At 54.5% G+C, this 27599-nt stretch overlaps 3 protein-coding genes across 18 annotated transcripts in view; 2 read left to right on the plus strand and 1 right to left on the minus strand.

Annotated features, from left to right (window-relative positions):
* INPP5K (inositol polyphosphate-5-phosphatase K) lies at nucleotides 1–17140 on the plus strand. Of its 10 annotated transcripts, XR_005062466.2 has the most exons (13): nucleotides 5–137; nucleotides 2001–2108; nucleotides 2442–2550; nucleotides 5475–5591; nucleotides 5919–6094; nucleotides 6675–6786; nucleotides 7443–7552; nucleotides 13827–14010; nucleotides 14856–14993; nucleotides 15254–15337; nucleotides 15524–15628; nucleotides 15813–15979; nucleotides 16736–17140. XR_005062466.2 is itself a non-coding variant. In XM_037022729.2 (12 exons), the coding sequence occupies exons 3-12, from the start codon at nucleotides 2089–2091 to the stop codon at nucleotides 15701–15703; spliced, it is 1230 nt and encodes a 409-aa protein (XP_036878624.1). In that variant the 5' UTR covers nucleotides 1–137; nucleotides 296–847; nucleotides 2001–2088; the 3' UTR covers nucleotides 15704–17140. The 10 variants fall into 10 exon arrangements, 9 of the variants coding, with proteins under 9 accessions (XP_036878624.1, XP_017511653.1, XP_017511652.1 ...); XM_037022729.2 differs by adding an exon at nucleotides 296–847 and having other exon boundaries at nucleotides 1–137; nucleotides 15524–17140; XM_017656164.3 differs by having other exon boundaries at nucleotides 15813–17140.
* On the minus strand, nucleotides 13235–19384 carry LOC118973236 (uncharacterized). Of its 2 annotated transcripts, none has more exons than XM_037022731.2 (5): nucleotides 19166–19384; nucleotides 18836–19081; nucleotides 18082–18366; nucleotides 17673–17848; nucleotides 13235–13368 (listed from the first exon to the last, which is right to left on the minus strand). In XM_037022731.2, the coding sequence occupies exons 1-5, from the start codon at nucleotides 19382–19384 to the stop codon at nucleotides 13365–13367; spliced, it is 930 nt and encodes a 309-aa protein (XP_036878626.2). In that variant the 3' UTR covers nucleotides 13235–13364. The 2 variants fall into 2 exon arrangements, 1 of the variants encoding a protein (XP_036878626.2); XR_012130543.1 differs by having other exon boundaries at nucleotides 13242–13368; nucleotides 17594–17848.
* The window catches only part of MYO1C (myosin IC), a 21478-nt gene continuing 13167 nt past the window's right edge, over nucleotides 19289–27599 (plus strand). For 2 of the 6 annotated variants that reach the window (XM_017656159.3, XM_037022726.2), the window contains exons 1-5: nucleotides 19289–19418; nucleotides 26185–26340; nucleotides 26459–26574; nucleotides 27151–27349; nucleotides 27430–27510. In XM_017656159.3, coding sequence (XP_017511648.2) covers nucleotides 19344–19418; nucleotides 26185–26340; nucleotides 26459–26574; nucleotides 27151–27349; nucleotides 27430–27510 — 627 coding nt within the window. In that variant the 5' untranslated portion in view covers nucleotides 19289–19343. Of the gene's footprint in view, nucleotides 19419–20175; nucleotides 20307–22880; nucleotides 23034–24622; nucleotides 24819–24917; nucleotides 25046–26184; nucleotides 26341–26458; nucleotides 26575–27150; nucleotides 27350–27429; nucleotides 27511–27599 lie in introns of those variants that run through there. The other 4 variants (XM_017656162.3, XM_017656160.3, XM_017656161.3 and 1 more) reach the window with 4 other exon arrangements.

A 27599-nucleotide genomic window follows, 5' to 3' on the forward strand; every position in this document is an offset into this window, starting at 1 on the left:
AAACAATTGGGCGAGAGCGAGCGGGTGGGGACTTGCTGCCGCAGGGAGGACGGTTGGAACAGGACCGGCAGGGGCGCGCAGACGATGGCGGCCCTGAGCCCGCGGAAGCCGACCGAACCGAGTGGCAGGAAGCTCAGGTGAGGAAGGCGGCTGCGGGCGGGCTGGACTTCTGCGAGCGGGTTCTCGGCCGCCGACCCAATCGGGGCTGCGGATCAGAGGCAGAACCAGACGGGGAGAGAAGTGATCAGGCCTCGAGTGCTGCTTCTAATTCAGAGGCCCTCCCAAATTCTCCCAGGTCAGTGTCGAACAGGCTGTGTTGGGCCGAAGCTCTGCGCCCCGTCCAGACCCAGGCGGCCGAGCTCATTTCCTCCTGGGGGCCCCAAGCAAGTGTTCCAGTTGGATTCCGAAGGAAGCAGTAGTGTTGGGCTGCTTGAAATTAAAGACCTAGCAAAGCATTCTCCTCTCAGCTCTACAGTAGAAATATTGTTCTTATTTTTGATCAGCATATACATCATGGGTTCTGCCTGATCCCCTTGTTGCCGCCTGAAACCCTAAAGCAGATTTAAATAAGATCTTTCAGTGAAGTGGTATAGGTCCCTTGCACTTTAACAAGGAACAACGCTAATCACCAACTTAGTGCAGGTCACGATGCAAGGATTTGCTGCTTAGTAGTTGGACCTGAGAGTGGGAGCAAGAAATGCCGACTTTTGCTCTCCATCCAATTGGAGCAGGTCCCTGGGAAAACAGGGAACCTTGAATAAGAGGGCGGCCTTCCTTAATCCTGTTGGACAGCAGAGGGAGATCGTAAACAAACGAAGCACAGAACCTCTGGCTCAGTGCCTGGAAGGTGGTTTGTATTGTTTTGTTGATATTCATAGGGAGCAGAAGTTGCTTTAAGCCGGCTAAGAATTTCTTCAAGTTGTGCTTTTTAGAACATGGACTTCCAAGAACAGTGTCGAGTGGAGAAGAGGTGTTGTGAGACATCCTGCCCTTTTCTCCCACCTCTCCCACTCCCCATACCTCTTCCCGTTCTAGATGTTCCACTGCTGCAGGCCCTCCTCGGCATGATGTACCTAGAACTCAACAGGTTAGGTGGCTGTCCTGGGTTTCAGCAGGGTTTGTAGCCCCTGACTGCTCCATACTCAGCACAGTCTGGGGTCACCTTGGAGTGCCGCTGCAACTACTCAGTTGAAGGAGATCTGCAAGTGTCTCCTTCCCCAAGCTTCTGACAGGATCCAGTGTTACTGAGAGCTGCTGATCTAGTTCCGTTGCTTCTCTAGGGCTTATAAGAAACTCAGATGGAGGATGTTAGTCAACTGATGACTTTTCCCCAGGGAGGGCAGACTCTTTTGAGAGATGCCAAGAACCTGTCACTTAGAGTCTTTTCCTTGGGCTCCTTGAAATGCTTGGTGAATTAGATATGCTCCAGGGATCTGGTGGGAAGGAGTGAGGAAGGGAATGTGGTGGTGTTCTCTCTGTTATTTTTTAAATCCCTCTGTCTTCTAGTGCTGAGGCCTCTCACAGGGTGAAAACTGAACCTCCGGAATCTTTCTGGTCTTAGGAACCTAAGGTTGAGGAGTTGGGGGAGGGAAGTTGCCGACTGAGCAGTAGATGATTGCTGAGCTGTGAATGGCTGGTGGGATTAATTCCTAACTATCCTCCCCTTTCCCAAACCTTCTCTTGCCTGCCCCCAAAACCTTTGGGCCCTTTGGCAGCTTTCCTAGTGTGAGCAGCACCAGTGCTGCCAGGTATGGGCAGCTGTGGGCCTGCCTGGCAAAGCCAATCCAGGGTGGGAATTTCCTGCTTCAGGGAACAGAGGTGAAGACACAGGGCTTGTAGTTCAGGGCCCCTGTCCCCACCACCGGATGCAGAAACTCGCACAACCCCATTGTGATTGCCGTGGGCTGTGGTGCACCAGTAGCAGGCCTAGGCCCCTGTCCATTACCCAGACAAGGTCTTATCCTCCTTCTTCATGACTTCCCTTTGCATATCTTCCACAGCATACATGTTGTGACATGGAACATAGCCTCTGCAGCACCCCCTTTAGACCTCAGTGATCTGCTTCAGCTGAACAACCAGAACCTGAATATGGACATGTATGTTATTGGGTAGGTATCTTACCAGCCCCCTTCAACCGTCCCTGTATCTTGAGATCAGGTAAGCATGATCAATCCCAAGCTGTCCCTGTGGGGAACTGTGGTAATCTGTCCTCCTTTGCCCTGGAGTCTGAAGGCTAGGAGCTTTCAGTCTGCATCAGGGCCAGTCATTGTCTCTTGTCCCAGGTCAGCAGCGGTAAGGCGTTGGTGATTAACAGCCAGGGGAGGGAGAGAGCATGGTTATGAGAATCCAAGTCTTGAAAGTCTGCTGAGGGCAGTACTAAATGTCTGTAACAGGCAGTACCCTCCAGGCCATGGGGAGAGCCTCTGACCTTGGATGGGCAGTTTGCAGGAAATGAACTGTGGAATCATGAGCCTCCTTTCTGACACTGCCTTTGAAGACCCGTGGAGCAGTTTCTTCATGGATGTGCTTTCCTCTCTGAGCTTTGTCAAGGTAACTTACAAGTTCATGGGCATTTGGGAAATGTGTCTCACCTCTTGGGAAATGTGTCATAACCCCCAGTCCTTTGGTCTCCCACTCAGGCTTTCATGCTCTGTCCTATTTGTTTGAAGGCCTAAACCTCAGTTGCACCTGGCTCCCCAGAACTCCTGCCTACTTTGTGTCTTTCCCAGGTAGCTGGGGCTAAGCCAGGACTCCAGGGATTAGTTTAACACTTGATATTTTTCAGGTTGGGAGAATTCCTCAGGGAGGTGCAGCAGGGCTTAGTAACACCTCAGTGCCTACCTTGCCCCCAGCCTCTAGTCTCTGCTCACATGCCCAGCCTGAAGTCTGCATCTAATAACTGCTACCATTTATCCAGTGCTTACTAGATATTAGGCATAAATAAACTCTACACACATTAAAGTCTTAACTACTCTCTTGAAATATGGGTATCTTACAACTAAAACGAAGACTCAGAAGTCACACAGGCTATCTGGTATTTGAATCCAAATCTTTTGAATTTCATAACCATGTTCTTAACTACTATACTTTATTGTTATGCTGGTGAGCTCTAAGGCTGACAGCTAGCTTACTGGTATCAGAGGGTGTACTCTGATCAAAGGGCACATCCACCTCAAATTCTCAGGGACCCAGAGGTTAGGAGAGAGGAGATGAGTAATGGGGGAAAACAGTTCTCATTCTGAAGGGCCAGGATTTTTTGAGGAATCTTTAGACCATAGAAGAATCCACAGGAAGCTTCTAGATTGCCGGATCATCCCCTTTCATCCCTGCATATCTGGGGAATGAAACACACTCCCATTCAAATCTCTTAGTTCTGTGCTCCTTGAAAATACCAGAATCCCTCTGCTCCCTTCCCTGAGTGACTGGATTTCTTCAGAATTAATTCTGTTATCCTAGTTTGCTTAGGGTGCTGAGGCAGGAGCTGTGAGCCTCCAAAGCAGGACCAAGCTGGGAGGAGGAAATACAAGATTTGGTCCTGCTGATGAGGTTAGAAAAGGCCAGCCTCCCAGCCCTTGGCTCCCTCCAGATCTAACTCAGGCCTCTTCCTGCAGATCATCTCAGAGGGCAGAACCACTTCTCTGTTACCACCCACTCCCTTCCCAAGACTTCCTTCCCTCCTTGCACCTCAGCTAACTGGCAAGGGATTGGTAGAGTGGAATAGAGCCAAGGAAATGAGCTCAGCTTGTGGCAGGGACACAACCCATGCTACCCATGTGACCAAGAGGCCAGCCTAAGGGTCTGGCACCCAGAGCAGATGACCCTCCTTCCCTCAGAGCCCTGCTTGCAGCCTGTTCCTTTGGCAGAAGTTTGCTAGCAATAGCTTAAGAAGCAGGGGGACTGACCCCCTTTGTCGCCTCCAGGGCTCCTAGCTACCTCCCTTGGGCCCTTCCTTAGCTCCTCCTACTTCATTTCCTCCAGCACAGCTTCCGCTACAAGCCTCCAGCCTTTCCCCATAGCCCCACCCTTTCTCCCAGTCTAAGGCTTTCCTGCCCCACCCCCACCCCATCCTCCCACCACCCCTCACCTCTCCCTGTTCCCCACAAAGTGGCTCAGATCTGCTCTGTGTTAGGATTAAGCTTGAAATTCTCCCTTTGCATTATTAAATCTGCTTGTGAATGCGAGAGACCAGACCTGCGGGTGGAGGGTGGAGTTAAGCCCACACCTGTAGTAACCTCTGCCCAACCACAGGTTCTCATGCCTCCCTTGCACAGTCCTGGGTTGGGGTTCCCCCAGCTTTGATGCCTCCAATGTGCCAGAGCTCCTGGCCTGTGAGATCAAGTTTCATAATTCCTGGAAGGCCCCCGCACACGCTCCCCACCCGGGGATTTCCTCCTTGGCCTCTGTACCTCACGCTCCGGAAACAGCTACTCGGATAGTGGGTGTTGACAACCTGGAGCTGAGAGAGAGGGTCACTGGCTACAGCCCGTTCCCAGCCCTCTACATGGCCTCAGAGAGCAGGGATTTAGGGAGTCCTGGTCCTTTGATGCTGTTGTCCAGGTAGTCCCACTGATTCCTCAGTCTCCTTGTCCCTGTCCTTCATCTGCAAAACAGACAGTCGTTCCTCATGGCACTGGGGTCTGTGTGAAGTTGAAATGTAATATGAAGCCCTTCAGTAGGTGGCAGCTATTCTCCCCAGTTTGTGAACACATCCCTCTGTGCTGCCTTCGTGGTCATCCAGCTGCCCACGGTCTGAAATTATTTTGGGGGGCATTTTTTTTTTACTGCACTATAATGTAGAAATCAAGTGTACAGTTTGATGCATTTTTATACATATGCAGCCATATTAATCATCAGTCAAATGAAGATAGAGAATATTTCTAGCACCCTAGAAGGCTCTCTTGTGTTCCTATGAATTTACCTTTAAGAATCCTCAAGCCAAAAAATAATAGCTGTCAGTTAATCCTTTAGCATCTCTGATACAGATTTTTGCTTTATCAGTGAGAAAACAGGCTGAGAAACTTGCCCAACATCAAATACTAAGAGCCTGAATTGGGATTTGAACGTAGATCTGGCTAACTTGGAATCCAGTGCCCTCAGCCCCTGTCCTGTCCTGTATAGTGGCATTCCTCTTGGAGGCCCTGTCCCATGCAGGTGGCAGCCTAGAGTACCCATAAGATGTCAGGAGGGCCTAGGCATATATGGGGCTGGAGCTGAGGAGTCAGTTCCTTCATGATGGCAGGGTGCCTGGGCAGCCTTGTCTTCTCTCTTCCCCCCTAAAGCCCAAGAACAGAAACTGAAATTTGCTTAGCTCCCAGAATGCATCATTTGGCAGCTAAGGGCACCAAAACTCTGAGACCCTGGGGCAAGGCATTTGTGTGGCTGAGGGCTCTGTAGAGCCCCAAGCACATGGCTTGGCAGGTACACACCCAGCCTGTGCAGGGAAATGAATGACCATTGCCCTCTCTGTCCTCTAGGTCTCCAGTGTCCGCATGCAGGGGCTTCTTGTACTGGTCTTTGCCAAGCATCAGCATTTGCCCTTTGTCCAAATCCTCACTACTAAATCCACCCCCACTGGCCTCTTCGGTTACTGGGTAAGGAAGAGTCATGAGCTGGGAGGCCAACTATCACTGGGCTTGAAGGGGCTGGGGGCTTTAGAGCTAGGCAGTTGGAAACGGGGGCAAAAAGAATATTAACACTCTGTCCAGGCCAGTGCCCTGCATACCCGCTCTCCCACCTCAGTGGGGTCCTTAGCATCCCTGAGACTGCAGGCTGGGTGAGCTGCACCCTGTGGGTGGAGGGGTCCCTCTGGTGAGACATCTGACCCTGGGAGATCCTATGGGAAGTGAGACCATCTTCCCTCAGTCCTAGGATGGGAAAAAAGAGGTGTGTCCCACACTTCTGCCCACCTGTCCTCCCAGGGCAACAAAGGGGGCGTCAGCATCTGCCTGAAGCTTTATGGTTACTATGTCAGCGTCATCAACTGCCACCTGCCCCCCCACATTGCCAACAATGACCAGCGGCTGGAACACTTTGACCGGATCCTGGAGATGCAGAATTTTGAGGGACATGATATTCCCAACATCCTAGACCATGAGTGAGTGGGCAGTTGCAAACTGCTGCCCTGCCCTCTCCCCCCTGCCGGCTCTGGCTAGCTTACTCTGCCTGGTCACCGCTCCGTAGCCAGAGGCGGTTTGTGCTGTTTCACAGCCTCGCCCAGCCTCTTCCTTGATGCCTCATCTGCTCTCCTATCCAGCTTTGCCTGCCTGGGGTCTGGGTCCTTCCCTTTCCCTGGCTCTTCTGTTCTGCCTAGAAACCCTGGATACCTCTGAACATCCAGAACCCCGTGGTTACTAAGTTCACCCAGAGAGCTGGTTCTCAGCCTTACCTGATGGCAGGTTGAGGGAGAGGGAAGGAGGGCTAGAGCCTGCTCCATATTTGCCACTTGCCCCTGAGGTCTGGTTTCTTTGGCTTAAGTGATGGGGCCATGAGAACAGTTCCACTGGGCCCATGCCTTTGTTGTCGCCTGATCCTCTCCCAGCATCTGGCTTCTTGCTTGCTCCTTCCTGCTTTTTGCTCTTCAGCATCCCCTGGAGGGAGCGGGCTGAGCCACCTGTTGCCCCTCCCTCCTCTGACCTCATCACAAACCCTCAGGCTGCCTCCCTTTCTTTCTGAAGCCTCATTCTCTGGTTTGGAGACATGAATTTTCGGATCGAGGACTTTGGGTTGCATTTTGTTCGGGAATCCATAAAAAATCGGTGCTACAGTGACCTATGGGAGAAGGATCAGGTATCAAGTGAGGGGAGGGTCCCTGGGGTGATCTGAGCCCATGACATGAAGTGTGGAGAATGCTGCTCTTTCCCAGGCTTCCAGAGTCCCTGTTCCCAGGCAGGGAGGAGCCTGATAGGGCTTCACACTGTGGGTGGGGTGACAGTCTGTTAGGGCCTCCTCTTCACCTGGGGAGCTGGGGAGCTGCTGGGTGTGCCTTAGAACAGGGAGCAAGAAGGGCTTCAGCCAGCCACGGGTCTGCACCAGGCACCAACCCTCTTGTATCCCTGTCATCTTCCTCATCCCCAGGTTTGCTTGTTTCCTGGAGGATGAGCTACCACCCCATTGAGGGATCCTGTCTCTCCCAACCTCCCCTCTAATACCTATTTGCTAGTGGCTCTAAGAAAGATGGAATTCAAAGCCTGGTCCCTGTAATCCAAGGACTGGGAAATGGCAGGCAGCTGCCTCCCCTGGGACTGTGGGGTAATGTTTGCAAAAGAACTCAGCTGTTTTCCTCAGGGTGGTGGTGAGGTGCTGAGGCTGCCTCTGGGGAGGTGAAGTGGTGTCACTCGACTCTTGCCCCACCACAGTGGCATGTGCTGATCCCTCGAATGGGGTGTGGTGCTGGGCCACTGGGCCGGGACTTCTGGGAGATGGGACTCTGCCTTTCTCAACAGCTCAGCATTGCCAAGAGACATGATGCATTGCTCCGGGAGTTCCACGAGGGGCCCCTGCTCTTCCCACCCACCTACAAGTTCGACAAGAACTCCAACGACTATGACACCAGGTGAGGGGCACCAAGGTCAGCCCACCGTGGGTCCCAGATTAGCCAGTGAGGAGGAAACGGGGGCCAGAAGGCCTGGGGATCAGATTGTGTGGCCCTAGTGGCAGTGGGAGCTGCCTCAGAATAGAAGTGTTTGAGAAACAGAAATAGAGACCACACCTTTCAGGAGTGGTGCCTCCTGCCTCCTTCATGAGGTACTGTGGGAACTGTCCCACACTGTCCCCAGAGAGAGCAGAGGGGAGTCCGTGCTGGCAGGGATGGCAGTTGGGGTGGACACTGATTCTTCAGCATCCTGGAAACCCCAGCTTCAACCCCCCAGACCGGAGGCAGAAAGCTTGGCTCAGCCAGTCACTGGTTTTAAGTAGCCCACCCCAGCTGTGAGGGAGTCGGGTACCATTTAGGAAGATAGTAGTAGTCATCATGGGAAAGGTTTATGGGCCGCAGTGTAGACACAGAGCATCCGGCACAGCTACTTGGCTTTGGACAAGGTACCTAAGCCTCCATTCTGTCATCTATAAAATTGAGGTGATAACAGTGTTTGCCTCACCAGTTGAGGGTAGAATGAGATACATAGGTGTAGCCCAGTGGCTGGCACCCCACTGCCCCTGTCATTTTTAAACTCATGTCCTCTGGTGGTAGATTTACTGAAAACCTTGCTAAGAACCTGAGAAAGGACAAGTAACCTCCCAGGCCAGGGGCAAATGTGGCTGTGGCATGAGGTCGCTGGCCTGGTTTCAGGCAAGGACCCTCATCTCATTGAGGAAAAAGGAGAACCCCTTACATGTTAGGGGGCTTCTGGTCCAGCTTCTTCATTTGTTCCTTCCAGCAGGACTGTCTTAGGAGGAAGGTAGGAGGTAACTCCAGGGCAGCCCGGGCCTCTGGGTTTTTGGGGGAAGTGGGGATCTCCACAGCCATGCTAGGGCAGAAGGTAGAGGTATGGCAGAACTACCGAGTCCCCACCAAGGAAGGGGAGAGCATGAGCCATTTCAGGAGTGTGGAGCAAGATGGAGTGGGGTCACAGCCAGGGCAGTGCACACAAAAAGAGGCCATGAACCCTGGAAACAGGGTCCAGCCCAGGCAACAGAGCAGTCCAGAAAGGAGGTAAGAGGGCAGGCTTCAGTGGCCCAGGGCCAGTCTGCCAGCCAGCTATTGGAAATGACAGTCATCATGGGAGTTTTCAGATCTCTGTAGGACAGACTGGGACCCTCTACCAATTGACTTCAAAATTTCACTTGCCAGCAGGAAGAGAGCTATTGACAGACCATATGGCCAAGTGGCCCTTTGCCCTACCCCCAGGTATGGCAGGGAAACCACCAGGGCACTGGAAGTCATTGCAAACAGCTGGGCCTGGGCTGGAGCTGGCAGGGACTGAGATTGGGTAGAGACGCTCAGAAATGTTAAAGGACTTTCCCACATGGCTCAGCCTAGTTACTGTGGAACTAGGGCTCAGATCTCGTTCTCTGGGCTCTGTGGCCCACGATGCTTTTGTCTAGCCCCAATACCTGTCCTCCCAGCAGCAGCAAAAAGGCAGAGGGCAAGATTGGGACAGCAAAGGGTTGCTATGGAGGAGACAGATACTTACTTCCACAGAATAGATGAAATCTGAATTGTGATTGGCACCATTGAGCATATACCATGTGCCAGGCATTGTGCAAAGGGCTTTGCCTGCATTACTTCACTTAATTTGTACCAAATCCAGGCACTATTACTGACTTTCTTCAAATAAGGAAACAGAGTTTTGGGATATCTAAGTAAGGTTGTAACAAGTAAGTTATTGGGCAAGAATTGACTAGAGTCTGTGTGACTGCACACCCGTGCACTTCACCTTGCCTAGAACCCAAGAAATTAAGGAATGTCTGCACAGGAATTGTGGCAGGGAGGGAAGAAGTGGGGAACATCATAATCGAAATACTCCTGGCTAGGGCCAGAGGCAGCTGGGGTTTCCCATGGTGGGCAGGGCCTGAGCCCCACGTAGAGAACAAAACATTCCTGTCTAGTCAGATTGTCGTTTATCCTTAGAAATCCATTCAGACATCATCTCTACTTAGAAAGCCTTCCTTGATCCCTCCTCATCTCATTGAGAGTTCTCTCTTGCCCTTATGCTGTCTGCAAGCCTTGCACACCCCATGCTTTTAGTATTGCTTTTAAGACTTAGTGTAGCATTCTTGCTGGACTGTGAGTGCCTGAAGTAGAGACTGGATCTATGACTATCCCTGGTATTTAGCATAGTGCCTGGTATAAGTTTGAATTGGGAGCCTGACAGGACAAAAGAAAAAGCTTGATATTTAAGGAGTAGACAGTCTAGTAGAGGGACCTGCCATGCCAAGAGATCCAAACAAGTCCAGGAGTTGGCCGACAGAAGATTCCAGAACTCTGTGGAAGTTCCGAAGGAGGTTGAAGTAAGTGGCATGGAGGATGGCAGCTGAAGCCAGGAGGAGTCAATCAGAGTTGTCAAGGAGGCAGCAGAGTCTGGCAGAAAGAAGGGCAGGCATTCCAGTCGGTCAGCAGCCCTGATGAGAGGCCCCTGGAGTGGAGCCTGACCCAGCTGTACAGAGTGGCGGTGAGCGAGCCATGTGCACGGCGTGGTGCACAGCTTTGCCCAACCGCAGCAGTGTCCCTGAGCCAAGATGTAATGAGAAACGAGGTCAGCTCCATTACAGGGGAGGGTGAAAGGGCTGAGAGCGGGAAATCCTGTTGAAGTCAGGGATTGTAATAGGGTTTTGTTACAGTCAACATGAACGCAGTCAGCCTCCCCGCTAGACAATGAGCAGAGGATGTTTTGATCAATTTAGTCAAGATTTCATGTCCAGAGTTCAATGAAACATGTAGAAGCCATCTATAGGGAGCCAAACAGAGAAGTGTTTTCCGACCCAGAAATGGAACACATCAGTACTTTGGGTCAGTAAATTGGCTCAGTTTTCAGAGCTACTTGGTTTTAATTTTTCAAAAGTAAAGACACACTAATTTCCAGAAACAATTCTTGCACTCAGTCACACCATTGAGCCAAAAAACATTAGTGAGGCCCCATTCTGGGGTCGTACCCTTTAAGACAGTTCAGCTGTTGGGAGTCTGCCACAGCAGGGAAAGCTGGAGGGGACAGTGGAGTGCAGTGGAAGGAGCACGGACCTCATAGCAGATCTGGGCAAGCATCTGGCTTCCACCTGGACAGAGTGACCTCTCTAGACTTGAGCATCTTGTAGAAGGAAAAAAATGTGACCTGGAAAATTTCTTCTGATGTTGGAAGGATTGGACCAATCTGTGAGATATCTCTCACAGTGCCTAATGCATTGAAGGACTCTGTTTTTAGCTGGTATTACTTTTAGAAATGGAGAACTAGGGGAATATGTGTAATATGTAATTCGTACACATTGATTTTGTTTCTTCTCTTGGTCATACAAGCTCCTCAAGGACCTTGTCAATCCTGTTTATCAGATCCCCAGTTGCCTGGCATGTAATAAGGGCTCAGTAAATCTTGTTGCAGAATGAACAGTACAGGGGCCCAGTGATCAGCCTAGGCCATGCTGTGGGAGAGGAGGAGAGGGAGACAGGCTGAGAGGTGCTGAGGAAGGAGGAGAGCCAGGCTATGGTTGGAACTTGGGGAGGATCCTGACATGCAGCAAGAATGGGCTCTGAACCATAAGAGGGAAGCTGGAGAGAGGGAATGCTTTGAAAGGGAGAGGAATATATTCATGTGGGTCATTACCAAGTTTTAAATATTGCTAGGCACTGACCTTCCCAGATTCTGAGATTCAGTGTCTGTAGTCTCTTGAGTGGAAGTGCCACATTCTGATGTCCTGTGGACAACCCTCAAAAGGGTGAAAGGTCAAAAGGAACCCCAAGCAGATGTGTGGTGTAGCCAGTTACTACTTCTTGACCACTCCTTTGACACGCCTTAATTTATGCAGTCCTCACTCTGACTCTCTGAAGTAAGTACTGTTAACACCTTGTCTTAGAAACTGAGGATATAACTCAGAAACAGGCAGATGGAAGAGATACATAAGACAAGGTATGTGGAGAGGGCACGGAGCTTCCGTGAGCTGCACACACCACTCTCCCCAAATCTCCATGTGTCCACCATCCCAGAACCACAGAGCTCTTTAACAGGACAGAACCTTCCCCAAAATAGTCTCTGCATCTACAGTCAGAGTTCAACACAGATAAATGCCAATTTGCCTTTATTACTAGAAAACTATATTGCTGTTGAAGTGACAGCAGTGTGTTGGAAATGCTTTAAAGACTTGGAAGACAAAAGTAGCATTTCAAACTGATTAGAAGCATATGAAACTGTATACATTATTAAATGGACATTTTTGAGGAGAGAGGTTGAACACGGGGTTTTCTAGTTGGTATTTCACAAGCAGTTGTTCGGCACCTGCTGTGTGCCAGGCTCTGTACTAATGCTGAGTCGGATACACAGGAGACTCCCAGAGCCAGCCCTTGCCTTCCAGGTCCACACTGACTGGGAAACAGAGGTACAGGACAGGCATACCTCGCTTTGTTGTGCTTCGCAGGTACCGCGTTCTGTTTTGTTTTGTTAACCAATTTGAAGATTGTGGCAACCCTGCAATTCTGTTGTCACCATTTCTCCAACAATTGCTCACTTTGTGTCTTTGTGTTTCATTTTGGTAATTCTCACAGTATTTCAAACTTCTTCATTAGTATATTTGTTGTGGTCTGTGATCAGTGATAAAACTCACTGTAATTTCAGGTGATGGTTAGCATATTTTAGCAACAAAGTATTTTTAAATTAAGGTATGTGCATTTTTTTGTTAGACATGATGCTGTTGCACACTTAATAGACTATACTATAGCATCGATGTAAATTTTATATGCACAGGGAGGCCAAAAACTTCGCTCAGCTTTCTCTGTTGCGATACTGGTTGCTGACTTTATCGCAGTGGTTTTGGAACCAAATCCATCATACCTCTGAGGTGTGCCTGTTTAATGTAGAGATACTGGTTTAAAATGTGTTGGAAGCAGAAAGGGGAGGTCAGGGATGGCTTTATGACAAAGACAACATTGCATTGGGCCTCTCCCTGAGAACTGTATTCCAGGCTGCAAAAACTTCCAGAGTAAAAGTCCAGAAGCTTGAGAGAGCTGGCAGGGTGGCTGGGACTGGGGGCAGCGGTGGGAGATAAGGTAAGCCAAGGGCATCAGCCTCCTGAGAATGCTTGGGGGTTTGAGCTTTACTCTGGAGGCAATGAAGACTCCTTGAAGGTTTAAAATCAGGAACCATACCATCAGGCTTTACTACTCTGCACTGACTCAAAACCAGAAGGGAGGAACCCAGAAGTAGCAACTCCTCCCCCTAAGCCATTTCAGGACTGGGGCTCTAAATGCCCAGCGGGTCTTAGAGTGTGCCTAGATGCTGCTAGGGCAGGGCTGGGTTAGGAGTCAGAGACTAGGACTCTCTTGGGTCATGTAGGGGAGGAAAGCAGTCCTGTCTCCAGGGGCTATAGGGCCTCTCATGCTCCTCAGGGAAGCTGGTAAGTGAAGAACAGGCGGGCAGTCTCACTTGGCTCTGGAGAACAAAGAATCCTAGTAGCCAGTGTCTGTAGAGAGCTTAGTTTGTACCAAGCACTGTGCTAAACGTTTGTGTTTTATCTCATTTAATTATCTCAGCAACCCTCTAAGGTGACTACAGGTGACTACCATTGTCTCCATCTTACAGATGGGGAAAGTGAGGCCTAAGAGAGGGTGGCCTGGTGATGAAGAACACCTGTGTGGTCCTTGCCACCTGGTCTTGAATCCTGGCTCCACCAGTCAGTAGCTGTGTGACTTTGGGAAAATTACTTCCCCTCTAAGACTCATTTCTTCACCTGTAAAAAGCAAAATAAATGGTGTTAACAGCAGGTGTGTGGTGAACATTCCCTAAATGCTTCCCCTTCCTTTCTTAAGGTTGCACCTTTAGGAAGGGAGAAGCCAAATTCAAGCCCAGGTCTGTCTGAACTCCAAAATCCCAACCTTTTTTCTTTGATCTCTTGCTGTCTTTGTTCAAAAAACAAGAAAAGCTTTGAAATGGAATGTTCTGGAATCACAATTTGATTCATAGAAAGATAGATTAGACTGGCATCCCCCACTGAGTGTCTGAGGAAGGCCAGCCTACTTTTGGTTCTGTTGGACACCCTCCTGCCGGCCGCTGTGCTGTGCTCCAGTTTGCCCAGGGGCTCATGGCTGCCGACAGACCCTGGTGCAGGGGTTCCAGCAGGCTTGTGGGGGCACCCACTTGCTCTCCTGCCAACCATTTCTTCTCTCCCCATTCTTCCTCACCCCTCAGTGAGAAAAAACGCAAGCCTGCCTGGACTGACCGGATCCTGTGGAGGTTGAAGCGGCAGCCCCAGGCCAGCCCCCATGTCCCCAGTCAGCAGGCCTACTTCTCCCTGTCTCTGAGAAGCTACGTCAGCTACATGGTGTACAGCATCAGTGATCATAAGCCTGTCACCGGCACATTTGACTTGGAGGTAAACTCCTGGGCTGGCAGAGAAGCAGCCATGCTGAGCCATCATCCCCAACCCTTCAGCCCCAGTGTCAGCAAAGCTCCAGGGAGAACCCTCAGAGGACTTGATTGTCTTTCCTCCTGGGTCAGGTATCCCAGCCCTTAATAGCTGTTGATGGCTCTGTCTGTCAAAAACCCTTTGTGACTAGGTTTCCATTTTCTCCTGGTCCTGTCCCTTGGGGCGGAACTCCATTATACTTATTACATACTATGTGAAGTAGGACCGACTTACTTGTCCTAAACCTATGTGGATGAGATTACAAAGTGAGCTCCCTCTATCATTGTATCTCCATCTAATGACCAAAGCAGTGTGGCCCTTGGACCTGCTGGACGCCCCCCACCTTTGCTTCTTTTACTGGTTTGTCTTTATACCCTGGTGTCCCTCCATATGCCTGTAGCTGTTCTCACCAGACACCCCCATCCCTCACGTCCTGCAAAACTGGATTTGGGCCTTTGGGTCAAGAACTTTGGAGGCTTGAGAGCAGTTGCTTGGCTCCTTTCTTAAACCTGTCAGTGATTCCCTGCTCTCACCTGTCAGGACTGGGCTCTCTGCATGGTTACTCACCAGCCCTCAGCCCCATCTTCCCTGGCAAGGCCGGCCACCTCCAACAAGCCTTTGGCCCTTTCTCCGTCCGGCTGTCTAGCCCAGGTCTGATACTTTATCAGGGCAGCCTAGTGGAATGCCATGCCCACCAGGCTGTGTGCCCATCCTACTCCACAACCCGGACATGGTATAAGAGCATAGGAAGGACATTGATCTCAGAGAAGGGAAAGATGCTATTTTAATCCCCTTCCCACCCCTGTGTGTAGCTGAAACCATTGGTATCTGCCCCCCTGATCACCCTGTTACCCGAGGGCCTGTGGACCATGGAGGACGACATGTTGATCAGCTACTCCTTGTCCGCAGACTTCCTGAGCAGCCCCTGGGACTGGATTGGACTGTACAAGGTGATGTGGCGGGTGAGGCAGGGAACCTGTCAGCCACACCCTCTGGTTTATTGGTCCTGAGGGTTCACAGGAGCTAGGCACAGACTGAAGAGCTGGCCCGTATCCACCCCATGGTCCTTGCCTACCTAGGGGCTGACAGTAAAGGGCAGGAGGCATACAGTGTAACAGCCAGCCCTAGGAATGAGACCATCCTCTCCTTCGGACTTGCTGAAGTCCTGTGTCCTCCAAGATGACTGACCACCCAATCCCCTCTTCCACAGGTGGGGCTGCGCCACATCAATGACTACCTGTCCTATGTCTGGGTGGGGGACAACCAAGTCTCCTCCAACAGTGGGCTGTACCAGGTACCTGCTCCCCTGCCTAAGGGAGGTATCCCACATCTCCAGCAGGGGGGCTTGCCTGAGCACTCCTCTGTCTTCTGGAAGGAATAGAGGGCTGGAAAACTTGTGGCAGAGAGCTGGGAGGAGCCCAGGGCTGTGGAGCTGAGCCCATTCCTGTCTGTGTCTGTCCACCCCCACCCCCCTGTCCAGGTATACATTAACATCAGTGATATTCCTGAGACTGAGGATCAGTTTCTCCTCTGTTACTATAGCAACAGTCAGCATTCTGTGGTGGGGATGAGCAAGCCTTTCAAGGTAAGCTGGTGGGGAAGGGAAGAGTACTGCGGAGGACTGGAGGCCTTCGTCAGTTCCCCATGGCCTCCAGACTAGGAGTCAACCCGTCCCATGGAGCTGCATCAGTTGAGGAATGGGAGTGAAGGAAAGGCGTGGAGGAAAACCTGCTCTTCCCTGGCTACTCACTGCTGTTTCATCCCTGCAGATCCAGCCTCGTTCCTTCTTGGAAGAGGACCCACTGGGTGAAGCTCAACCACAGATCTGAGCCAGGATGAAACTAGATCCAGGGTGGAGGCCAGAGCTGGCAGCCAGCTCTGTATACCGCTGCCAGAAGCACTGGGGGCCCAGCGCAGCCGCCTGAGGAGGCAGCAGGTATCCTCCATCGCCCAGGGGGAGCTCTAGCCACACTCCTTTGCTCTCTCCAGTCCAGGTCTCTGGAATCGGCCACTTAAATACAGGGTTTTGTTGCTGAGATGTATGTGGAACGAACTAGTTTGTTAACAGAGAAGACCTGGGGACACTCCACCGGATGTAGGAAGGACCCTCCAGCCAGCATCTCATTTCTTGATTTTCCCCAAACACATACTTCCCAGTCCCGCCCAAGCAGGCCTGCCAGGCACATGCCCCATCTGGCACAGGCCTGCATTCTTGGCACGCCATCCTTAGCCTCCAGCTGCCTGGGATGGAGAGATGCTCACATTTGTACAGGCTCTACAGACTGGTTGCCACAAGCAACACTGGGTCCCAGGAGTCTTGGCATCTTACTGCCTGTCCCCTCAGGAATGGGCAGAGGGTCTGGGATCCCTGTTTTCAGCAGAAGCTTGGTATGACCAAGTGGGCAGGATGGAGGGGCCTCTCCAGCCAGGCTCTTAAGTAGAGGCTGTGGCCAGGTTGGTGAATGTCTTTGTGCCAGCACAGCCCTCCCTGCCCCCACGGAGTCTGACCCAGGAAGTTCTAGGACCTGAACAGAGATTGGACCCAGGTTTGCTTCTGCTGGTGGGTCTGGCTCCATGCTCCTAACCTGCTCTCTTGTGAAGAGGTGGCAGGAGGTAGAGGAGCTATGGCTGCAGGCGTTTCCAGGGCAGTCTGTGCCTAATCGAGCTCATCTGCTCCTACCCTTGCCTGCAGTCACTTGCCAGAAACCTGCCTTCTCTGTGGACTGCTCTGGGACCTAGAAGCAGGGGCAGGCAAAAAGGAAAGCCAGGATCAAGCTGTTGTGGAGCATCTGGTCCTCGGAGTCTACAGAGAACATTCTCCAGGTGCTATGTGGTCATGGCCTGGCCCTCCCACTACTTGCCTCCAGCCACTGGTGACTCAATGGCACTTCTCCGAGAAGACCCTCAGGGAGCCTGCTCCGTGACTGCCATGCCTATCCTGCTACCTGAAACTGATGGATCCTCCAGTGGCCCTACATTCCAGACTCCACCCTGGGAGCCATGTGTCCTATTACAGACTGTCCTCCTGGGTCTGGCCGACCAAAGCTGTGTTCATTGTTTTCTGCATTGGAGGATAATTAGAAGCAAGGCTTTCATACTTGTGTGTGGCTCCTTCATGATAGTGGTGGGCAGGGACACATGGGGATGAGCCCTTGCTAGCCTCCAGGACAAGGACCCTGTAGATCCAGACTAGACTTTCTGTGAGGGTGGCCGATGTTGCACAGATGGGAATGGAATGAAATTCTGGGACTGTGGCCTTCTGGGTCCCTGGCCCATTTGGAGTATGCCACCTATGCCCTTGGGCACTCAGTTAACTCTGCTGCTCAGTAGAATGCGTTTCTTGGAACTGACAACTCAGAAAAGGTGTTTTCCTTTGCTCGCGCCGGCTTGTCCCTTTCTCACCAGCTGCTCCCTCACGCCTTACTCTCAGCCTTGGTCCTGAGTTAAGCTATCCAGAAATGTCACCAGCTTTTCTCTCTGCCTCACCCGCAAGACCCCCAACCCCAAGGTCCCCAGAGTAACTTCTGTTCCTGCCCCAACACATGTGCACCTGAGGAATCCTGAACCCTTGGAGTTGCCCGCCTCTTCTCGCACACCCATCATGGGCGCTGCCGCATAGCACCCTTCACCTGGCAGACAGGAAACCGAAGCTCAGAGAGGTGGCATGATCCCCTGAAGTTACGCAGGCAGCTATGGTGTCAGGCAGGACCAGAAACAGGAACGAGGTCAAGACCTGGGTTTGAATCAGTTCCATCTCTACCCACATAGGAGTCTCAGTTGGTCTGTAGAATAACAACTGCTGTGCCTATTCACAAGAGTATTGTGAGAAAACAATTGCAAAAACCACGAAACAATGCTATACCTGCCTCATTCTGATTAATGTAGCCCTGGGGCTAGATCTTTGGGCTCCTGACTCCAGAGGTCCCATACCCCATTTCTCCTGCTTGTGGGGTGCTTGTCCTCCATGTGCCCCCCTCCCCTTCCCGCTTAGGTCTTCACACACTCCTACCATGCCTCTGGTTGTAGGGCCCTTCTCACCAGGGTGGGGTGAGTCCAGAAGCGAGTGAGAGGCGGGAAAGGGAAGGGGTAGTGCTCGCTCTCTTCTTGGCCCCCATCAGGATATGGCCGCTCTGGGCCAGCCCTGACCCGCTGGGTGGAAACAGGAAATAAGTGAGGCTTGGTGTGTGCGCAGGGTCTCTGCGCCTGGCTCCGTGGCTGATAAGGGCCATTGTGTGGCCACCGGGGATGAGCCTGCCCTGGATAGATGTGCTTCCCGGAGGAAGGAAGGAAGCTTTGCTGGCCTTTCCTGGGCGGGGGCCGAAGCTGTGGGAGAGAAGGGAAGGGTGCCTGGGGGTAAGGTGCCTGCCCTGGGCAGTCAAGGCCAGCGCAGGCCCAGTGGACTCCACCCCTCCCATGCCATCCTCTCCCTCTGGAAAGGTCGCTTTCTCCACATCCACTTCCCCCTTCTCACTTCCTATAAGGAATTGCTGGAGACCTAAGGCCTCAGTCCCAGGCCAGGAAAGTGTCAGCTGTGATTTAGCAACAATGAAGTTAAAAAAACAGGAACATTCAGGGTGGGGGGCACCTGAGGGTGCCATGGAAAAGTAGAGTGAACAGGGCTAATGCTGCCCACTGCCAAGGAACCCAGGGACTAGCCCCCCAAACACTTGAGGCTCTAGAGAAGGGTGGGATAGAGGCCTCCTCACAGTGCCCTCCTAACTCTCCGAACAACCCCTGTACCCAGCATGTCCAGCCCCCAGCAGCCCTGGTCTCTTAAACCCAAGGGGCTCACCTGCTGGTGTGGGCGGCAGGCAAGCTGGGGGACGTGCAGGAGGCGTAGTGCCCACTGCTGGATTCTCTTGGCTTGCGGCAGCACAGGAGCTCTAGTCGGGAGTGGGCACTGTACCTGACCACCGACACCACTGAGTGGGCCACAGGAGAGGCCCGGCCATGGAGCTGCTGGAGGGAAAAGCCTCCCACTCTTTAACTTGCAGTCCAGGGTCCCTTTCTGATGGCTTGTATCAGCTCCTCTGGTTACCTGGGAAAACAGGCATTTCCTCCATCCCTCAGCCCCTCCTCTTCCTGCCCTAACCCGCTGGGCCAAGAGGCCTCCCAATCAGACCTGGGCTGTTCCAGCTGTGTCCTGAGGAGCTGGACCAGACACATCCCCTGGGGCTGGAGTTGAAGCTGAACCAAGTGGCCATCCCAGCGTGAGACCAGATTCCTGGCTCCAGGAGCAGCCAGAGCCAGTGGACAGGCAGGCAGGCTTCTGCTCAGCACACTGGCTATCCACAGGCAGAATGGCGTTGCAAGTAGAGCTGATACCCACCGGGGAGATCATCCGCGTGGTTCATCCCCACAGGCCCTGCAAGCTTGTAAGCTGGAATGCTCTGGGCTGGGAGGAAGGGTGGCAGTGTCTCCCCAGGGCCCAGCAGCCCCCTCTCAAGCAAACCCCTAGGGAAAGAGGTGAGCCAAAGGGATGGGTTCTGATCCTTGGTGGGACAAGGACAGACTGGAAAGGGGGTGTAAATGGACAGAAGGGATAAGGGTTTACATACCTAGGAGCAAGGTTTTTCAAAGCTCTGATTTGAATCCTCCAGCTGCCTGATCCTCGGTTGGCTGGCCTCTGAACTGAGCATAACACCTAGGGGACAGGCTGCTCTGAGGTCAAAGGACTAGGAATATAAAGCTCCAGGAGCATAGTAACAGGCTCAGGTAATGCCTTACTTTCCACCTCTGGCCGAAAGAACTGGGCCTGGCGGGCTCAGAGCAGTAAATGAACGGGAAGGAGGGTGAAGGGAAACAAATGGGGAAGAGCTGACCTGGCCTACACGCAGGGGAGGGTCGGGTTTGCTCTGGGGATGCAAACTGGCCCTAGGATGAGGAAGAACAGCAACAGGCTACCCACCCACCCAGTACAGCAGCCTGTGGGGCCGGTCTTCGGAGGGAGGAGGGTGCGTGAGTGAGTGTGTGTGTGTGTGAATGACTCTGATGGGCCCTACACAGGGAGCTGGTTGCGGAGCGCGCAGCATCAAGTCTCCATGGACTAGGGCCGGGGCCATGGCCTGTCGGGGAGGGGCGGGATTGGAGGGTGCGCGCGCTCGCGCGCGCGCCGGGGCCTAAGCCCTGCCCGGGATGACGACAGGCAGCAGCCCGGCCCCGGGCGGACCCTGGGCGGGGAGAGCGTACCCGCGCTGCGGAACTCCAGAGCCGACCACGCCACCCAACCTGGCTCCCGCCCGCGCACCCGAAAACCCGAGCCGGTGGGTACGCGGGGCGCGGAGCGGGCACCTGCCGCGCGACCCCAAGGCCTCCGCTGGAGGGCAGGAAGGGGGAAAGGGCACGCGACCAGGCGCCAAGCCAGGATTGGAGCTACCATGAGGGAGACCGGGGTCGCCGGCTCGGGAGTCGCTGGGGCGGAGGATCAGCTCGGCCCAGCTGGTGCGGGACTCAGGACCCGGTAGCGCCAGGACTTGGCCTGCTAGGGACTTAGATTATTTGCAGAGAACCTAAGGGCGGGGAGGAGTGGTGGGATCGCCGGACGCAGGCACCCTGCGTGCCCTTTGGGCCCCAAAGGCAACCCTGCTCTGCCTCGGGGTTCCGGAGAAACCTCGCGAGCTCCGCCCCTTCCCGTTCTCCACCCCCTGGTCAGGCAGCGCCCGTGGCCCCAACGCGCCTTGGCGCCTGTGAATGTGGCGGATGGGGGGCTCCGAGATGAATGAAAGAATGAATGGGAGTTCTTCAACTCCCGGCACGCTCAGGCCTCCTGCTCAGGCTCGCCGGCTGTGTGATTGATTCATTCGTACAGGCGTCCACCAGGCGTCATTAAGGTCCTCTAGTGTGAGGGGCTGGGTGCACGCCCGGGGCGGGAGTAGTCTCCCAGGAGAGACTGACAAGGAAACTGTCAAGTAGAGCGTACTGAGATAAGGAGGGGACTGTGTGTTGGGGAAGTCAGCAAAGGGTTCTGGAGGAGGTGATACCTGAGCTGAGCCTTCAAGGATGACTAAGAGTCAGTCAGGTGGGGAGGGGGAGAGTGCGCCGGGCCAAGGAAGCTGCAGGTGCAAAGGCAAGAAGCTTAGAGAGCCATGGGAGGTGGGGGCGGGTGTGTCGTGGTGAGGGAGGCTTGAGGAGAGAGCCACCCCTGTGGTCACATAGGAAGGCAGGAGCGGTGGGGTAAAGTGAGGACAGACGGGATTTCTGGAGTCTATATGCAGGGACCTGGCAAAAAGCAGTAAGTGTGAAGCACGGGATGCCCTATAAACTTTCACATTATTAACATGAGATGTTAATTGACTTGATTTGCATTTGTAAATAACACATGCTGCTGTGGGAAACTGGATTGGAGGAAGGAAGGCAAGGAGGCCGGTTTGGAGGCTACTGCCTGGCCCAGGAACAGAGCAGTGATGGAAGAGCAGAGGGGAAGTTTAGCAGGTGGTGGTGACTCCTTAGTGTGAGGAGTGGAGGGGGGACAGCAGGCCTATAGATGCCCTCCTGTCTAGCTGGAGGTGCTTCCCTCCTGTCAACATACAGAATACTGAACAAGGAGGATAGCTTAGGGGGGTAAGGTGCTCTGTTTACTTCTGCTGCACCCCCAAGCAGAGGTATCTAGAAGGCCAAACTTCCATAGTTCTCCAGCCTGGACTAGAGTCCTGAGAGCAATCAGGTAGAGCCCCTAAGGCCTCACTTTTCCTTCTCATTCTCCCTCACAACAGTTCCCTTGAGTCTGGAACAGTCTTTGGAGGGGCAACCTGAGTCCAGATCTACAATATGTTTGATAAATATAAATCGACCTTCTGTTCTGTGACCAGTACTGTCCTGCACACAGATAGACTATGGTTCTTTCTGCTGCCCCAATAGGCCATGAGGCTGCCTCAGTGGAAATCAATTTATAACAGCCATCTGGGAGTCCTCAGAACACCCTCTCTAGATCTGTGTAGCTCTGGGCTAGGGAGACATTTGAGGCTGCCCACTGCCCTCCCACTCCTCCAAAGGTCAGGCTTTGGGGCACCTGGCCTACACTAGGTAAAGGACACTGGATGACCTAGATCTACTGGGTTGGCCCCATCCCCGACTTTACTGGAAACACTCAGGTGGGAGGAGACCCAGAGATAGCCTTGAGAAGTAAGTCCTGGGTCACTCAAGGACCATGGCTTCATCCCAGCCTGCAGCCAGCCCCTAGGTCCAGGGCTGTGGCCCCCACCCGAAGCTGCCTAGCTGCTACTCCTAAAACCTACATGTCAATAGTCAGGCAACACCCACAGGGTTGTGTACTGAGCACTGCTGTCACAGGGTCACTGAAGAAGGTCACAGCCTGGCAAGGTAGCCTCTTAACCCTTGGAGAGAAGCTTGGAAATCTGCCAGCTTTAGGCTGGCCTCTCTCCTTCAGGACAGACCGCAGGAGTAGTGAGTGCTAAAGTTCCCGGTTCAAACCCCACCCCTCCTTTTCTAGTCCTGGGATCTTGAACAAGTCGCTCGTCTGCCCAGCCTCGGTTTTCACATCTGTAGAAAGGGGATAATAATACAGACCTCATGGCCTGGCTGGAGACATTGAAGGAGTGTGATGAGGCAGCGCTCAGACAGTTACCGCCTCCCTACCCGGCCTCCGGAGCCGGCGTTACCATCGAGGGAGGTGGGGCGGGCGGAGGGGGGTGGCCAGGGGCTGTGGCCGAGGCTGGGACGGCCCTCAGGTCCTCCCGGCGACGGAGACGCCCCCTCCTTCCGCTGCCGGGCGTTGGCTGCGGGGGCGCCATCGGGCATCCCGGGAATGCGGCAGCGCGGCTCCGGGTTGGTGGGTGGCGGGCTGGACCCCTCCGCACGCGGATTCCCCTCATTCCAGCCGCTTGACGCGGCAGCGGGCAAGGCGGGCACTGCGGCCGCGAAGCCCCGCCCCGCTACCCGACTCTCCCGGCGTCCGCTAGCCGTAGCAGCTCGCGCTGGGAGCCATGCTTCTGCTGGGGGCTTGCTGGACCCCTTTCCCCCACTCTTCTAAGGTTAGAGGCTGGGTCTCTTCCTCTGCCCGCTCCCTTCTGGATTTTAAACCTGGACCACCGCAAAGGGCGCCCCCTCCCGCCCTGAGCCCGCCTCTGCCGGTGGCGTTTAATACCCCCGCACCTCCGTTCCGACCCATCTCCCAGCTGCGCGGCGGCAGCCAGTCCCCTTGCCCCTTCCAGAGGGTCCCATCTCCCAGCTGGCGCCCCCATTCCCCGCCTCCGCAGGGTCCCCCGAGCCGCGGCTCCAGCCGGGCTGTTGTTCTCGAGGTAATGAGCCTTTCCCACGAGGCTGCAGCCCGCACCTGCAGCAGCTTCACCCCTTCCCCGGGGAGCCGGGGCCCGAGGGTGGGGTCCACCGGGGCTTTGGGTCCTGGCTCTGCTTTTTTGCCCCTAAGACAAGTCACTGTCCGCCGTATTGCGTGCCAGGTTCCTTATCTGTCTGGTGGGGGGCAGGTGAAGCTCTTGAGAGCTCTTTGTAACTGGGAGACACGCCTGAGGGGTTTTCCCCACTAGATAAGAAGTGTGACCCGTCTAGCCCAAGGCCTGACCCTTAGTAGGTCTGCCCCAAGCATGCGTGGAATAAATAAATGTCTGGCGGAGAAAGGGAAGTGGGAGGCACCGTAGCGCTTTATCTTAGCCTTTACAACAACCTCTTTAGGCAGGTGTTAGCCTCATTTTAAGGATGAAGAAGAGGCCCCGAGAAGTTCTCGCCTGCAGTCACACATCTTATAAGAAATAGCCCAGCATTTTTCAAGCACTAGCCATCACCAGCCCCGCCAGCTGGGGTCTGAGCTAGAATTCACCCCTCAGGCTGGTGTTTCCAAGAGCCCATTGAGGGTGGCGCTGCTGGGGGCTGGTTTGGGGAGAGGGAGGGAGTTCTGGACAGAGTATGGAGGAATCCAGAGAAGCAAGAGAGGGAGGCCCACTCAAGGGAAAGAGGTGCGGGGCCCCTGAGGCACAAAGGCCCTAGTCTGGGTGTCCGGGATAGGGTAGAAGGGTATTGCCCCAAAGGCTGGAAGTCAGACTTGTATTTCGCAGATGGAAAACTGAGACCTCCGTAGGGGCTGGGCACACACCGCGCCGGCAAAGGCGCTCTGTGGCAGTCTCTGTCCCTGGAGCGCGCGCTCTGCGCTGACGCGGGAACCTAGAGATTTTCTTGGGGCTTACAGACTTGTAAGGAGCCCACCGCCCAGAGTGTATGGGGATGGACAGTGTCCCGCACGGAGGCTCCGCCCGCTTGGGCGCGCCGGCCGTATTTGGACATTTCGTTCTATTTTTAACTTTCCCGGGACTTGCTGTAGTGGTGAAGGGGGAGGGAAATCCTACTTCCTCCGGGACCCACGGGCTTCAGCCCTTGTCGCGCGCCTGGCCTCGTGCGTACTGTAGACACAGCCCGGAAGTGAGTTCTGGGTCCGTATAGACGCGGAGGCCGCGCGGGTTCCGGGCACCACCCTGGAACCAACGACGTCCCTCCTGGAAAACCTGACTCAGGCGGAGCCCTTGCCCGGCGGGGAGCCCCGCCCCCTCCCCGCCTCTGTCCCCTCCCCCCCAAATCCCCCTGAGTTCCCACCCCGCCCCCACCAGCTGGAGAGGGACCCGGGAGTCCGAGCCCCGAGGGAGGCGGGGACGGCGGGGGAGTCCCGCGCTTATCGGGCTCGCGGAAAGGGCGGTGCGGGGGCGGGACAGCCCCTCCCTCGCTGACGACGCCGCCGCGCCCCGGGCCGAGAGCACCGGCAGCGAAGCGGGGCGTCAGGCCGGCCGGGCAGGATGCGCTACCGGGCGTCGGTGAGCGGGGGCGACAGGAAGGGCGGGGGTCCCGGTCGTCCCTCCCCGCCTCGCGGCGCCGCCTCGGTCCCGCCAGGAAGCGGGCGCGGCCCAGGAATTTCGGGTGGAAAAACGTCCCGGAAAGTTGCAGCGGGAGGAGGCCGAGGCAGGGAGACCCGCGGGCCGCCCGCACCCGGGGCCGAAGAGTAGCCTCCGGGAGGGCTGAGAGCAGAGACCCGTCACCAGAGGTCAAGGGGGCGGGAGCTTTGGCCAGATTTGGCAGCAGCTTCGGGACAGAATTGGGAGAGGGGGTGCAGTGAGGGTCAGGCCTGGGAGAGGCAGACCTTGGCCAGAGCCTGACAGTACTCCGGGCCAGAGATCTGGGTGGTCTGAGGTTGAAGGAGACCTAGGGCCTTTTTGGGATTTACACCCTTCTCCCACCACTGGCCACCTTGCTCTTTCTGACCTTTGACATTCTTGGTGTCAATTTCATAGAGCCCCCAGACCCTCTTTTGTAGAGTGTGGTGTGAGGTGAGGGCCTTGTTATGCTTGTACTTCTCCCTCACCCTCTGATGGGCTCCAGAGGCAGCTGGGCTTTCCGTGGTAAAACCCCCACCCCCTGGAGGCTTCTCAGGGCTCTCAGCAGAGGAGGGTGTTTGGGGAACCCGGCAGCTGCAGAGGGTGTGGCCCTCCTGTGGGAGGGAGGGCCCCCCTCCTGGGGTGGGTGTTGGCCCAGCTGGGGTGGGTGGCCCTCAGGGGGAATCCCTCTCCTGTGGCCTGGGGGTGTTCTCTTGCTTGACAGTCCCTTGGAGATTTTGGTGGGTTGAAGTGGGAGAGGGCCCAGCCCTGCCTGCAGCATTCACTCTGAGACATTTGTCCTCCCAAGCACCTATCACACGTGGCCCAGAGCTAAAGGACCTGAAGTCACCTGGTTTAACTCAACTCCTCCTCCTTGAGGAGGAAACAACCTGGAGAGAGGAGGGGATTTGTCCAAGGTCAACAAGAACATTCTTTCTATTATTCTAGGGAATTCCTTCTCTTGACCCCCTTTCTCTACACAAAACCAGCGCCTCCCTGGACTCAATGGCCTTGATCCCCTGTCCCCTCGATCTTCTGTGCTCCAATGTCCTGTGTCCAGGTCTCATGTGTCCCATGTGGTCTTTGTTCTGTGACCCCTGTCCTCAGTGTTCCAAAGGCCAGCTTCCTGGGACCCAGACCGGCTGTACCCAACATGATCCATCCTGGGTGTTCTCTGTCGCCTGTGTCCAGGTCTCCTGTGTCCTGGTGCCCTCTCTGTCTGGCAGGCTGTGGTGGAGGGGGAGAAGTGGCTCTACCTTACTTACCCTGCTGGCTCTGACTGCTCCCGTGTGTGGTCCATTCCCTGCAGGCCCTGGGCAGTGACGGGGTGCGGGTGACCATGGAGAGTGCATTGACCGCCCGTGACCGGGTGGGGGTACAGGATTTTGTGCTGCTGGAGAACTTCACCAGTGAGGCAGCCTTCATCGAGAACCTGCGGCGACGATTCCGGGAGAACCTCATTTACGTGAGGCCCAAGTGGGAAGGCAGTGGGGCTACTGGGGGGCACAGATGCAGGGCTGAGGGGCAAAGAAGCATCAGGGACCTCTGGAGGAAACTTCTGACCCTCCTCCCCCAACCCCCAGACCTACATTGGCCCTGTGCTGGTCTCTGTCAACCCTTACCGGGACCTGCAGATCTACAGTCGGCAGCACATGGAGCGTTACCGTGGTGTCAGCTTCTATGAGGTGCCCCCCCACCTGTGAGTGACCACCATCCCCCCCAGGAGAGGTCTCCCATCTCTACTGAGATGGACCCACACAACCCTCACACTAAAATGATCCCTGACCTCTCACTTGGGATGACTCACTATTCACATCTGTGAGGACTCCTATATCCCTCAACCTAGAGTGACCCCAGTGCCCACCTAAGATGAGTCATCTCCATGTGGGCGGACCTCCCCAGCCCCCACCCCAACTCACATCCATGACTTATTCCCCAACTCTACCTGGGCATGGCCCCCCACCCTAGTGACTCTCTGACCCCCACCACTGAGGGACCTCCCAGCCCTGCCTCAGTGACCTTCAGTGACCCAACCTCCACTGAATGACCTCCAGTACTCCCATGAGTGAGCCCCTCAGTCCTCCCTCTGAAAGTGATCCCCATTCTCAACTGCGAAGGCTCTCCTTTTACCCAACCCTTGAGGGTCCAATGCTCAACCTTAAGGGTTCACCTAATTGCCACTCACAAATGAACTCCAGCCAGGTATGGGAGTGCCCCCCCATAGTCTTCTCTGTTGGACTCCCATCTCTGAGCTCCTGACAAGCCTCTGTCCCAGGTTCGCGGTGGCCGACACTGTGTACCGGGCTCTGCGCACGGAGCGCCGGGACCAGGCAGTGATGATCTCTGGGGAGAGCGGGGCAGGCAAGACAGAGGCCACCAAGCGGCTGCTGCAGTTCTATGCTGAGACCTGCCCAGCCCCTGAGCGGGGGGGAGCTGTGCGTGACCGGCTGCTGCAGAGCAACCCTGTGCTGGAGGTGAGGAGACAGCAGCATCTGAAGGGAGGGAAGGCCAGGGAGGGAACGCAGGCATCCTGCACTCCTCTGTCTGCTCTTAGGCCTTTGGAAACGCCAAGACCCTCCGGAATGATAACTCCAGCAGGTTTGGGAAGTACATGGACGTGCAGTTTGACTTCAAGGTACCCACAGCAGAGTGGGGAGAGTGGTATTCCCATTTGGTAGGCTCCCACTGGCCAGGTCTCTGGCATCAGTAAATATTTATTGAGCA

This window comes from Manis javanica, chromosome 4, assembly GCF_040802235.1.
Source record: "Manis javanica isolate MJ-LG chromosome 4, MJ_LKY, whole genome shotgun sequence".
Lineage (NCBI taxonomy): Eukaryota > Metazoa > Chordata > Mammalia > Pholidota > Manidae > Manis > Manis javanica.